The sequence below is a fragment of the Sciurus vulgaris genome (assembly GCF_902686455.1).
Source record: "Sciurus vulgaris genome assembly, chromosome: 14".
Classification (NCBI taxonomy): domain Eukaryota; kingdom Metazoa; phylum Chordata; class Mammalia; order Rodentia; family Sciuridae; genus Sciurus; species Sciurus vulgaris.
Window position 1 is genome coordinate 41240360 of NC_136475.1, and position 15297 is coordinate 41255656.

General features: G+C 34.4%; 1 protein-coding gene across 1 annotated transcript in view; it reads left to right on the forward strand.

The window, feature by feature from the left end:
- The window catches only part of DNAH6 (dynein axonemal heavy chain 6), a 291936-nt gene that overhangs the window by 170505 nt on the left and 106134 nt on the right, over positions 1 to 15297 (forward strand). The window contains 3 exon segments of the mRNA XM_079109750.1: positions 10101 to 10332; positions 12910 to 13062; positions 13859 to 13999. Coding sequence (XP_078965876.1) covers positions 10101 to 10332; positions 12910 to 13062; positions 13859 to 13999 — 526 coding nt within the window.

Below are 15297 nucleotides of genomic sequence, written 5' to 3' on the forward strand. Positions count from 1 at the left end.
AATCATATTTGGAGGTTTTAAGCCCCCTCACTTTGCTGGAAGGAGTTATGACCTATTTGTTATTTATAGAGAACTATACACAGAAATGACAAGTAGAAAATTAATAAGTATAGACTATATTCTGTCATAAAATAAGCTTTGAGAAATTTTTTAAAATTTGAAATCTTGCAAACTTATTACATTAGAAATTAATCACCTTAAAATATATAGGACCCCAACCCCATTTCTCAACTACCTAAAAATTAAATGGCACACTTGTAAATATCTCACAGATAAAAGAAGAAAGCACAAGAAAGGTAAATAAAAAGTGCTTTGAACTAAGTGATAATAAGAGCTTAAAATATTTGTCACAGTTTACATTATGACATATATTTGATTGTCATTGAGTTGTCAGGATACAACTGGCAATAAATCCATACACTATCCCCTAACAACTTTCATTCCCATACTCTGGAGGCAAAATCTGCAAATAATAATAATAATAATAATAATAATAATAACAACAGCAGCAGGAGCACTCTGGTCTGATACACTACCCAGAGAATACACCAGATGATTGGCAAATCCACTTCATTATATTTATTATCATCTTTCTTACTTTTGTGAAAAAGAATTACCAAATACTCAGTTTTTAAAATATTATAAAGAGAAATTTAAAAACCATCTATGGAATGGTGGAGATTTGATTTTCAGATATCCAAAATACCATAGACATGTTGCCCTTTTTGTCTGGAGATGAATAGTTAGAAATCAGTAAGAGGTTTTAAACATCTATTGTTGATTAGCAGAGGAAAGGGCATCATTATAAGAATTAGTTATTAAGTAATTACTAAAAATTTAGTAATTTAGCACATTCCATTTGTTGGCGACGTTTTTGGTTTTCGTGTTTTGGCCTAGGGTAACTTGGATAAAAGTCCCCCAATTCAGGAAAAAATTTTACTTCAATACCTATGTTTTCAAAGTATAAATGCACCACATAATTTTAACCCATTACATACTTCCAAAGTTGTCACCACAGTATTAGGTTGATAGAATAGATCTCTTTATTAAATATAAGCTATTCAGATTGGATTTTTAAAAAGATCCAACAATATGTTGTTTGCAAGAGATCACCTTACAAAGACACCCAAAGACTGAAGTCTAAAAGGATGAGAAAAATATAGACTGCAAATGGTAGCCATAAACAAGTAGCTATTCTCTTATCAGACAAAGCTATTCTCATATCAGACAAGTGGACTTCAAGCCAAAATTAATCAAAAGAGACAAAGAAGGTCCCATCACACTAGTTAACAGAATCATTCAACAAGAAGATATAATGATTTTAAATATTTATACCCTAAACAATGGTGCATCTACATATATAAAACAAGCCTTCTCAGTATTAAAAATCAAATATACCATAATATAATATTGGGAAAAAAAGCAGAGATAATTCCTTGCATACTATCAGGTCATAATGGAGTGAAATTAGAAACCAAGGACAACATATAAAACAGAGACTACTCTAACATCTGAAGATTAAATAATACACTTTTTAAAAATTTTTTTTAAATTTATTTTTATTGTAAACAAATGGGATACATCTTGTTTCTCTGTACATGAAGTAGAGGAATACCATTTGTGTAATCATACATTTACATAGGGTAATAGTTTTTGATTCATTCTTTTATTTCTTTTCCCTTCCTCCCACCCCTCTTTTCTCTCTATACAGTCCCTCCTTCCTCCATTCTTGCCCCCCTCCCACCCCCCCATTATGTGTCATCAACCGCTTATCAGCAAGATCATTCCTCCTTTGGTATTTTGAGATTGGCTTATCTCACTTAGCATGATATTCTCCAATTCCATCCATTTGCCTGCAAATGCCATAATTTTATCATTCTTCATGGCAGAGTAATATTCCATTGTGTGTGTGTGTGTGTGTGTGTGTGTGTGTATCACAGTTTCTTTATCCATTCATCAATTGAGGGGCATCTAGGCACAATCTGGCTATTGTGAATTGAGCAGCTAGGAACATTGATGTGGCTGTATCTCTGTAGTATGCTGATTTTAAGTCCTTTGGGTATAGGCCAAGGAGTGAGATAGCTGGGTCAAATGGTGGTTCCATTCCAAGTTTTTTCTCCACACTGTCTTCCAGAGTGGCTGCACTAATTTGCAGCCCCACCAGCAAAGTATAAGTGTACCTTTTTCCCCACATCCTCGCCAACACCTATTGTTGCTTCTATTCTTGATAATTGCCATTCTAAATGGGGTGAGATGGAATCTTAGGGTAGTTTTGATTTGCATTTCTCTTATTACTAGAGATGTTGAACATTTTTTTCATATATATGTTGATTGCTTGTGGATCTTCTTCCGTGAAGTATCTGTTCATTTCCTTAGCCCATTTGTTGATTGGGTTATTTGTATTTGTGGTGTAGCGTTTTTTGAGTTCTTTATATATTCTGGAAATCAGTGCTCTATCTGAAGTATGAGTGGCAAAGATTTTATCCCACTCTATAGGTTCTCTCTTCACATTGCTGATAGTTTCCTTTGCTGAGAGAAAGAATAATACACTCTTGAATGACAAATGGTAGAAGGAATCAGGAAAAATTTAAAAATTCTAAGAAACAAATAAGAATAATGATACAACACATTTATGTGTCCTTTGGGACAGTATGAAGGCAGTTCTAAGAGGAAAGATTTTAGCACTGAGATCATACCTTAAAATTATAGAAAGATCCAAATAAATAATCTAATAACCTCAAGGTCCTAGAAAAATAAGATCAAACTAACACCAAAATCAGGAGAATTCAGGGAATTATTAAAATCAGAGCTAAAATCAATGAAGTTCAGAATATAAAACAGTACAAAGGATCAATGAAATAGTTGGTTTCTTGAAATGATAAACAAGATTAATAAACCTTTATTGAAACTAACAAAAACAGAGAAAACTCAAATGTACAAATTATAAATGAAAAAGTAGATATCACTATAAATACTACTGAAACCCAGGGTATCATCAGAAACTATTTTGAAAATATGTATTCTAAAAAACTAGAAAATCTTGAAGACATTGACAAATTCCTAGAAACATATGTCCTACCCAGATTGAACCATTAGAATATAGAAAACTTAAACATATCAATATCAAGTGATGAAATTGAAGCAGCCATCAAAAGGTTTCCAACAAAGAAAACCCAGGACCAAACAGTTTCTCAGTCGAGTTCTACCAAACCTTTAAAGAGCTAATACCAATTCTCAAATTATTCCTCAAAATAGAAAAGAAAGAAACTCTTCCAAACTCATTCTGTGAAGTCAATATCACACTGATACCAAAACCAGACAAAGACACATCAAGAAAACTTCAGACCAATATCTTTAATAAGCATAGATGAAAAAAATTCTTAATAAAATATTGGCAGACTGCATATAAAAATACATTAAAAATATAGCATACCATGATCAAGTGTGTTTCATCCCAGGGATGCAAGGTTGGTTCAGCAAAGAGAAATCACTCAATGTAATTAATCATATAAATAGAGTTAAAGATAAGAATCACATGATTTTCTCAACAGATTCAGGAAAAAGCTTTTAACAAAATACAGTGACCATCACGTTTAAAATACTGGAGAAACTGGAGATAGGGAACTTACCTCAACATTGTAAAGGCTATATATAACAAAGCCAAGACCAACATCATACTGAATAGAGAAAAAGCATTTCCTCCAAAAACAAGACAAGTGTGTCCACTGTCACCACTCTTATTCAACATATTCCTTGAAACTCCAACCAAAGCAATCAAGCAAGAAAAAGAAATTAAAGGGATACAAATAGGAAAACAAAAGAGGTTAAATTATTTCTGTTTGCTGATGACATGATCCTATATTTAAAGGACCCAAAAAACTTCACCAGAAGACTTTTAGAGCTGATAAACAAATTTAGTAAAGTATCAGGATACAAGATAAGCACACATCAATCAATCTCATTCCTATACTCCAATAATGAATCCGCTGAGAAGGAAATCAGGAAAATTACTGTTTTTGTCATCTTTTTTTTAAGCTGTGACCAAAACAACTTGGCAAGAACAATTTAGGAGGAAAAGTTTATTTGTGAGCTCATGGATACAGAGGTCTTAGTCCATAGATGTCCAACTCCATTCCTCTGGGCCAGAGGGTAGGCAAAACATCATGGAGAAGTATGTGGCAAAGGAAAGCAGCTCAGGACATGGACAATCAAAAAGTAGAGGCAGAGACAGAGGGAGAGGGAGAGAGAGTTAGAGTTCTGCTCAACAAGGACAGAATATATACCCCAAAGGCACACCCCTAGGCACCCACCTCCTCTAGCCATACCCTACCTGCCTACAGTCACCATCCAATTAATCCCTATCAGTGGATTAATGTACTGATTAGGTTAAGATTCTCATAACCCATTTTCATCTATAAATTTTCTTGCATTATTTCACACATGAGCTTTTGGAGGACATATAATATCTAAATGATAATAACTATCCCTTTAACAATAGTCCAAAATTAAAATAAAATACCTGGAAATTAATCTAACAAAGGAGGTGAAGGACCTCTACAATGAGAAATATAGAACACTGAAGAAAGAAATTAAAGAACACTTAGAAGATTGAAAGACTTCCCATGTTCTTGGATAGGCAGAATTAATATCGTCAGAATGCCTTATACAGATTAAATACACTCCCCACCAAAATACCAATGGCATCCTTTACAGAACTAGAAAAAAATCCTAAAATTTATTCGGAAAAATAAGAGAACCAGAATAGCCAAAGCAATTCTGAGCTAAAAGAGCAATGCTGGAAGCATCACAATACTGGACTCCAAACTATACTACAGAGCTATAGTAAAAAATACAGCATGGTTACTGGCACCAATGTAATAGACATGAAGATCAATGTAATAGAGTAGAAGACACAGAGACATATCCACATAGATACAGTAATGTGATACTAGACAAAGGTGCCAAATATATACAATGGAGAGAAGATACCCTCTTCAACAAATGGTGGTGAGAAAACTGGAAACTTGACCCCTATCTGTCACCCTGCACAAATTCAACTCAAATCAGATACAGGACCTAGGATTAGGCCAGAAACTCTGAAACAGCTAGAATAAAATGTAGCCAACACTCCAACATGTTGGCACAGGAACTGACTTCCTTAACAAGACTCTTAAAAGGCAAGAAATAAAACCAAAAATCAGTAAGTGGGATGGCATCAAATGGAAAAGCTCTATACAACAAAAGAAACAAAAGTGTGAAGATGGAGCCTACAGAATGGGAGAAAATCTTTGCCACTTGCTCTTTAGATAGGGGTTAATATCCATAACATAAAGAATTTTAAAAACTTAACATCAAAGAAACCAAATAACCCAATTAATAAATGGGCAAAAGAACTAAACAGACACTTCAAAAAGAAAGACAAAAGCCAACAAATATATGAAAAAATATTCAGAATGTCTAGCAATTAAGAAAATACAAATCAGAACTATATTTAGATTTCATCTCATTTCAGTCAGAATAGCAATTATCAAGAACACAAACAATAATAAGTGTTGGTAAGGATGTGAGGGAAAAGGTATACTCATACATTGGTAGTGGGACTGCAAATTAGTCCCCATAACTCTGAAAAGCAGTATGGAGATTTCTCAAAAACCTAGGAATGGAACCATATGACTCAGCTGTCCCTCCTCTCAGTACATATCCAAAAGGTCTAATATCAGCATACTACAGTGATGCAGCCACATCAATGTTTATAGCAGCACACATCTTAATAATCAAGCAATGGAGCCAACCTACATGCCCTTCAACAGAAGAATGGTTAAAAATATATGGTATATACACATAATGGAGTATTACTCTGCTATAAAGAAGAATAAAATTATGGTATTTGCTCATAAATAGATGGAACTGGAGAATATCAAGCTAAGTGAAATAAGCTAGATCCAGAAAGTCAAAGTTCAAATATTTTCTCTGTTGTGCAGGAACTAATCAAAAATAAGGAAGAAAGTAAAAGACAAGGGTAAGAAATTCCATAAATATAGGAGAAATATTAGTGGAGTAGAGGTAGAGAATTGAGGGGAAGCTAGAAGGGATTGGAAAAGAGATGAACAGTGGGATGAATCTGACAACTTTCCTATATATACAAATATACAACAGTGACTCACCATCCACAAGACACTAATTTTTAAAAAACTAAGTAAATAGCAGAAAGATCAGTAGAGTGGAGAAGGGAACTGGGGGAGGGAAAGGGGAAGTACTGGGAACTGAATTGATGCAAATTATATTCCATGCTTTTATAATTATATCAAAATGAATCCTAATGTTATGTACAACTAAAAAGATCCAATAAAAAAAATAAGCCATTGACTAGGAGATTCATCTCTTGCATGCTATATTACATAGAATATAAATGTAAATTTCCTGGGAAGCAGGATAGACATGTTATTTGTCCCCAATAATCCCAGATAGAAATAATCAAATTACCATGAGTAACAATGTACATGAAACAAGAAAAGCATGACAAGCAAGATTTTTACAATATCCATCCACTTAGAACACTTGTATGATATTGAAAAAAAGTTATTATATATCTATTCATCCCTCAATTTTATACTTACATGGGTAACTAAAGAGAAATTAGCAAATGGATGATCTATTTAGATGTGCACCGTAATAGAGACATAGCAATAAAAATGGTGCCTATGAATCTTCTGTGTTCTAGGGAAGGAGTTGGCAAAAGATTCTGGGGAAGGAAGTTAACAAATGTCTTTTGCAAAGGGCCAGATATTTTAGGCTCCATGGGTCATACAGCCCCTGCTACAACTATTCAACTTTGCCATTGTAATGTTTAAGAAGTCACTGACAGTAATGAATAAGCTTGGCTATGTTTCAACAAATCTTTCTTTATAGACATCAATGTTTGGATTTCATGATTTTCACAAGTCATGATATGTTACAGTTCTTTTGCTCCCCACCCCCAATCATTTTTTTTTTTTTTAATTTGAAAATCATTCTTAGCTCTTAGGTCATAGAACACACACAGTTCAGGGGCAGGATTTTACCTACACTCCATAAATTGTTGACCCCTGGTCTAGACAAAGCAATGTTATCGAGATGTTCTGGTTGTGGAAAGAGCAGACCTGCCTAAAGAACAGGATAGACTATATGGAGGAGACAAATTTGAAAACTTGATTCTGAAGTGAGTAATGTCTAAGAGTCTGGGCTTTGTCCTGAAGAAGCACTTTTTAAATAAGTCCTTGTGCTCCTTTACCCTGCCACCAAGGATGATGGTGCATGATAACTAATCAGTGTTCTTTATCTGACAGCTCTTAAAGTCTCTACAAGTTGGTCTTTTGAATGTAGATAATTTATGAAGCATCTACCACATGCTATGCACTATTCTTATAGAGAATTGACCAACATCCAGGCCCTTATGGAGCTTATCTGTAGGAAAGGTGGGCAGTGGTCTTCTGTCATGGGTTACAGTGACCATGTTATTTGTAGTTTTAAAACTAATAAAGCTATTATAATTCTAAAACATTTGAATCTAGTTTTCTGCAATTATCAGCATCATGAATAAAACTAGATAGAGACTTGTAAAAAAAAAAAAAGAAAAAAAAGTTTCAACTTACTTTTTCATTTCTCCCATGATTTCTACTCCTGCTGATCCAATCTGAAGTTTTCAGCAATGATAATTTTTAAGGAATTATTTTTACATTTTCCTTCTTCTTTTGAGAATTTATTGATATTATCATCTCCTTTTTTATCTACTTATACCATATAGACTTAACTCTCATACATACTGCTCACTTTTATAGTGATTTCCCTTTCTTGTATTTTTTTATTTTATTCATATTTCTGTATATCTACAAGGAATCTTTTAGGAAGGATTTGCAGATAATTTAGTCTCTGACCCCATAGCATGATGTTTACCTCTAACTATTACCTTGTAAAGTGACATCTTATAGAATAGATGATGGAGGCCAGCCTAAAATTATTTATTTCTTTGAAGGTAATCTATTATTTCTGTAAAGATGTTCACAAAACATTTCACTTATATCTAATATATAGATCTCTATGACTGTAGAGAAAAATGGAGTCTTGTTTAAGAGTGCTTTCAAAAAGTGAAATCAGGGCAAGGAGTAAACAACTTGCCTGAGAAACTTAGTGGTCTGGCAGTGCCCCTGATCAAGGACAGACAAGCTCTCTGCCCAAGAACAAAAAAAAACAAAAAACTTAAAGACATCTGGTTTCTGCTCTCAAGGCCTGGCTCCTGGCCAGATCCAGGTCTGGAGACCAAATGTACTAATGGCACTGAGCCCAGTGGCTCCAGACAATAACATTATATGTTTACTCCAGTGTATTTAAGAGATATGAGAAGTACTCAAAGGTGACAAGACTGCTTTCTTTGGTTGTGTATGCTGCAAAATGCCCGTGATGTCTCTTCAGTGCTGAGTTGGTATGCTACCTGGGATGGTTTTCCTTTTTTATATGCTTTATATGTCTTAATAAATACTATCTTTTCCTATATGATTTGTGGTGGTACATTCAGTGGATCGGCCCATATAAATTATAAGTCTGTGCACAGCAACGGGAAATATGTTCCCAGACAATGATGTGTTTATATGTGAATTTATATTATATATTTGTGTAACATAAATGTTTTACATGTATTTATTTACTATAATATTTATTTATATATCTCCTATTTGATTTCCTCTCCTGACCTTCAGTTGCTCTGCTCCATTGAATTTGTGGGCTCACCTCAAACCTCTTATATTATTTCAGTCACTATTGTATTAGTTCTGTTCCCTCTTGTCTCTCCTTCTGTACTTCCTATTAAGTGGCCTCTGGGATCCCATTTTTCCTCCTAGATTTATCCTTCTTGTCTTTTATTTTCCTCTCATCATTTTCATGTCACTCTCTTTTTCTCTGAACTCTGAGTACATCCCTTGAGCATGTTCTATTCTGTTAGCACAAAAAGACCAGGCAAGACACAAACATCATGAATCATGTCAGCTGTTTATTCAGAAATGAAGTTTCACACCAGAACAGGGGATGCAGGCATAAAATGACTCTGGGACCCACTTATTGGGTGGAAAATGAGCCACTGAACAAAGAAAGGACCTGGGTTTATATAGGTTATTTTAAGGAGTGGTCTAGTGAGCATATCAGTTTGGGCACTCAGGAAATAGGTTTGTGAGAATTTATTTTTTTTAACTGGGCAATATTTTTACTTGGAGAAGAATGAAGGGTCTGGGATCATTGTTCAGTGTTTATCTCTTTCCCTTCAGGGTCCCATTGACTGTCACTGGAAAAGGATGTATTTGGGGAAGGATCTATGCTTTGGCTTCCTTTCTAAGGATTGTTCTGTCATTAGGACAGAATGCACTGAGAAAGCTATCAATGTATGGATTTCTTTTTCATTCCCTTTTCTAAGTTTGGGTTTTTTTTCATTTTTCATATCCAATATATTCTCTTTCCCATGGTACCTGTCCTGTATATCTTCCACTGGGGTCTTCTTTTTAGAGGTTAGATTTGCTATCTCTCCAATTTTTCTTAAACCTGTATTTTATTTACTCCTTTTAAGTGCTTAGGATAATAATGTCATGATTACAGTGCTTTTTGAAATTTTTAACATGAATTTCTAAACTTTTGTGTATCTTGCAGTAATTGTTCCCATTGATTTCTCTTTCAGAACTCTGGTGTCTTTTCATAGGTCCAATGATTTTTATGCTTGCTCATCCTTTTAAATGTAGAACTGGGCTTGCTGATGTAATGGTTCACCTGAGTTGTAGCCTATATCTGTCTGGTCCCTGATGAAATCCTTTACACTCTGACAAAGGGAAAAGAAATTTGACTTCATTTTAAATCCATGTGTCTATGGAAGAAAGCCACCAGCCTGTAGGGAATGGCAGACATATGGAAAAGGGAAAAGCCCCACAGTACGGTTCACCCAACTGTGAGCCTCAGAGTAACCTGTTCTTTCCTTGTGGCATTCTGCTGTATTGGCTACCAGCATTCTTCATTAGGGCGGCCTTTTGAGCAGAGGCCATGTCAGTGATCTTGAAATCAATCTTTCTCTACTTTACTTTCTACAGAATTGCCCGGATGATCCGTCAGGAAAGAGGCAATGCCCTGCTCGTGGGAGTAGGAGGCACAGGAAAGCAGTCTCTTACTAGACTTGCAGCTCATATATGTGGTTACAAATGTTTGCAGATCGAACTTAGCCGTGGATATAATTATGATACTTTTCATGATGACCTGAGGAAGTTGTACAAAATGGCTGGTGTAGAGGATAAAAATATGGTTTTCCTTTTCACAGACACCCAGGTACATATTTACTTATTTTTTAATTATTTATTTATTTGTTATTTTTACAGATTGTATTTTTATTCATTGTACACAAATGGTGTACATCTTTTCATTTCTATGATTGTGCACAATGTTGATTCATACCATTCATGTAATCATACAGGCACATAGGGTAATGATGTCTGTCTCATTCCACCATTCTTCATATCCCCTCCCTCTCACTTCCTTCTACATAATCTAAAGTTTCTCCATTCTTTTCTCACTCCACACCCCCACTCCCATTATATATCATCATCTACTTATCAGGGAAAGCATTGGGCCTTTGGTTATTTGGGATTGGCTTATTTCACTTAGCCTGATATTCTCCAATTCCATCCATTTATTCACAAATGCCATAATATTATTCGTCTTAAAAAGCCCACTTTTAAGAACAGGAGGTGTATGAGTGTTACAATGCAGCATGTGCTTTGAACAGGTCGTAGGATGAAGTTCAGAGGATTATTGTCTCTGACAGCAGATTCCCTATACTTTACAAAAGGGTTTTATAATATATTTTTATTTATCTTACCAAGTATCCTCCTGCAAATTCTAATTATGATCGAAGGTTAAAGAGAAACTTTTGTGTTTTTTATGTTTTTATTAGTACATAACAGTTATACATAATAGTGGGGTTGAGAAATTTTTAACTATTCTTCAATGGAAAGGACAAAGATAGCAAAAGGTAATAAATTCTTTCTTTAGCAGTACATGTAAGAAAATAATTCCCTAAGTAAAATCAGTTAGAAAAATATACATTGCCCAGGAAAAGTAGAAAACAAGGATTGTTTGGGGCCAGATTAACTCTAAAGTTAAAATAAGATTACATTTATATCTAAAATAGCCAAGCTAATTGATCTTCAATTCTATTGAAAAGGCTACACTTGGGTATTTTAACTTTAGGGAAAATAAACCTCCTAGAAAATGTGATGGATTTAACATGTAAATATTTGTAATTTTTAAAACATTGTAACAAGGATTGAGAGCAAACACAAAATAGGGAAAATAATTTCACCATCTATGACATGCAAGGAGTTTATATCTTAGTATAAAAATATTTATTACAGATAAAAAAGGGAAAGGCAAACACAATAGAAGAAATATAAAAATGTAATAGAATGTGAATTAAAAGTTTCTGAAAACAAATATTTAGCCTAACCAATAACTAAAGAAATGTAAATAAATAAAAATGGCATGGCATTGGCTTAGCATACTAAAGGCCCTGGATTGAATCCCTAGCGAAAATGATACATAAATAAACTAGGGGTTTGCTCTTGCCAACTGGAAAAAGTTAAAAATTATAATATGTAGTGCTGGCAAAGGTATGGGAAAAGCAAGTCTGCTTGCTCCTCACTGGGAGATTACATATTAGCAAAATCCTTCTGGGAGGTATTTGGTAATATGTAGATAAAAACTTTATATTACTTTCACATGTAATCACAGCTGTATACAAAGTTGCATATATAAGAATATCTATTGTAATATATTTATTACAATGTACAGTAAGAGAGAAAGTCATATAAGTAAATTCAGGTATAATCACATAATTGAGCAACATGAAAAATATTAAATTTCCTAGCGTGGGGATGTTGTTTATTGGTAGAACACTTGCTTGACATGTGTGAAGCCCTGGGTTCAATCTCCAGCACCACAAAAACAGAAAATAAAAGTTGTATTATAGAAATGTATGCATTAATGTGAAGATATTTATAATGTGTATATGACATCAACCATAGAGGCTCTTCAGTTTAATATATATCTAAATAGATGTCTCATGCGTGTGACTAGAATATTTCTGGGTCATGGGATTATGAGTAATTTTATTTTTCTTAGTTTTGCTTATTTATATTTCTAATTATTCTAAAATGAAAATATTTCTTATAGAATTTTTAGCATTGCTTTTAAAAATCAAGGAATTCATATAAAAAAGATTCTAAGCATTAAAGCTCCAAAGATAAAGTCATTGTCCTGGCTCAACTCTAAACAAAAAGCTCTTACACTCTATTGAAAGTTCCAATCTCAAATGTTCTACCGTAATGAAGAGTAGACATAGCTATATAGCTACAGCTATAACTAAATTGCTTGTATGTATACATTTGTACATATGCAAAGTATAAATGTGAGAAGAAATTGAAAGAAACAAGATGTTAAAAATAGAGTTTAACTTCAATTAGGTAAAATATAAATGCTTTTTAAGAAACAAAACAATGGTGCTGGGTTGTGGTTCAGTGGTAGAAGGCTTGCCTAGCATGCAGGAGACACTGGGTTTGATCCCCTGCACCACTTTAAAACAAAAAAACCTAAATAAACAAAGGTATTATGTCCATCTACAACTAAAAATTTTTTTAAAAAAAGAAACAAAACAATAAGGAAAAGGAATCAATAATATACTTGTTAGAATTTTAGGATTAAAATATACTTGTTACAATTTTAGGATTCTAATTTTTATAATCCTAAAGATAAAATTAACATGTGAATTTTAGAATAAATATTTGCTTTATAATTTACAGGTAGTAACTTTAAAATGAATTATAATAATCATTCTGCTCTCTTCTATAGATTGTAGTGGAGGAATTCCTAGAAGATATAAATAACATCCTGAATTCGGGTGAAGTACCTAATTTATTTGAAAAGGATGAACTGGAGCACGTGTTAGCAGCCACCAGACCAAAAGCCAAAGAAGTTGGAATTTCTGAGGGGAACAGAGATGAGGTAGGACATGCAAGAACAGTTACATGACTTTCTAAACAAAAACGTTGTCGTAACCTTTTATTTAACAATCCCCAAAACCTCTTATGGGATCTATGAATGGCATTTCTTCAATATAATTAGCTTTCTTTGTAATTCTGCATTTTATTTTCTATGGTCTAAAGTGTAGATTCATCAACCTTCAAAAAAACAAAAAATGATAGAAGCAGAAAGCAAAAATCCTCCTGCCCTATAGAGGTCATAGTCTTGTTCAAACTGGACAGTTTCCCCTACTCTTCTTTAAATACGATTTTGTTTCTCGCACCTACAGTGTCCTTCCTGAGAAGTGCTGGTGGGCATGTTCTGGTAATTTTGATCCCCTTGCCTATCGGAATGTTATGCACAATTGAAACAGAAATGTGTTTTCTCTAACTCTGTTGGGAACAATCTACCTGCCATCCATCTCCATTTCTCCAACACCATGATTTCATTCATCTACCCCAGTCTTTTCCTTTCTATCTGCATCTTCTTCAACTTTTTGGCTATTATTTCTCATATCTTTCTCCTCAAATATACCAATGAGGAGAACTTAAATCACCTGCAGAACCCTAGATGAAATGAAGTCCACAAAATATCATTTTTAATCTTTCCAATTGTAAGAGAGAGGAGTTGGAATGGATGTTCAACACAGTAATTCACATATCTACTGTGCTAGCATTTTAAGTTAATAATGCATTAACCTCAGATGCATTAGCCAACACTTATTTTCATTTTTGTTTCATCCTTATTTTAAATTGAAAAATATTGTTGCTTTTTTCAGGTATTTCAGTACTTTATCAGCAGAGTCCGTCAAAAACTGCACATTGTTCTCTGCATGAGCCCAGTTGGAGAGGCCTTTCGGTCCCGATGCCGAATGTTCCCATCCCTTGTGAACTGCTGCACAATTGACTGGTTTGTCCAGGTTGGTAACACCCTTTGACAGTTCTTTGAGAAGAGATTTTAAAGGAGTTAAAATTGAGAATAATTCACAATACTTGAATTAATTTTAAAAGCTACTAGGAAGTTATTCATATAAGGGATGACAATGACAATTAGAAAAAGACAAAATAACTTATGAAGAAAGAAGAGATCTTGAATTTAGCAGTACAGAAGTTATCAGTAATCTTGACAAGAGCTGTGTCAATGGATGGTAGGGGAAAGGGTTTAAGAAAGAAGAGGGGAGAGAAATCAGAGACAGTGATAATAGGCAACAACTTCAGGAAGTTTTATCAAAATGAAAGCAGAGAAATGAGGGTGAAAGAGAGGTTTGTGAGCTCAAGAATGAAATGTTTTTGACTGAGAAATATAAGCAGCATGTGTGTGTGATGAAGATGAAAATGTTCCAGAAAAACAGAAATTCATTGATGATATAGTATACAATGTTAAGTATGTGGAACTAATGTCCTTTAGTAAATAATTGAGTCATCAATTAAGAGGTTGACTTGAGCAGAGAGCATGAACTCTGCCCTGAGTAATGGGACAGGGGGTACAGACCCAGGTGGCAGGAGGACACAGAGGTAAGAGCTCATTGGATTTGTTTCCTTCCTTCCTCCCTCCCTCCCTCCCTCCCTCCCTCCCTCCCTCCCTCCTTCCCTTCCTTCCTTCCTTCCTTCCTTCCTTCCTTCCTTCCTTCCTTCCTTCCTTCCTTCCTTCCTTTTCTTCTCTTTTCTTTTCTTCTTCTTGTGTGTGTGGTGAGGGAAAACAAAGTTATCAGCTGAGAAGGCAGCCTGAGCAGTCTAAGGAAGTCAAGTAAGATATGAAATGCTCACTTAGGAGAGTATAAAACCAAAGTATTAGAAAATTTAGAAGAAATTTTGGGCTGTATTAAGAAGTTAGTTGTAAATTTAATGTGAAGCCCATCAACATGACTGTGTTTTTTTGGTGGTGGTGGTGGTTGCTTTGTTTTGTTTTTTCTCTAGCCAGCGACAGCTGCTCAGTTGCAGGCATTGAATAACAGAGAGTTGCATTTTACTAAGATTCAGACAAGCTCAAAGAAATAAGAAAAGTGCCAAGGAGCTGAGATGTGTGCAGGACTGTGACTACAATGATGGACCTGACATCACAACTGTATAATAAATAGAGTGAGAACATGAGGTCCTCATAACAGATGACTATGTCCATGGAATTCTAAAAAAACCGAGTCATTTGTTCAATCAAGAAATATGTTATAACTGACACTGTCCTGGGAACACACTGTTAGCAAATGTAGAATCAGGCCTG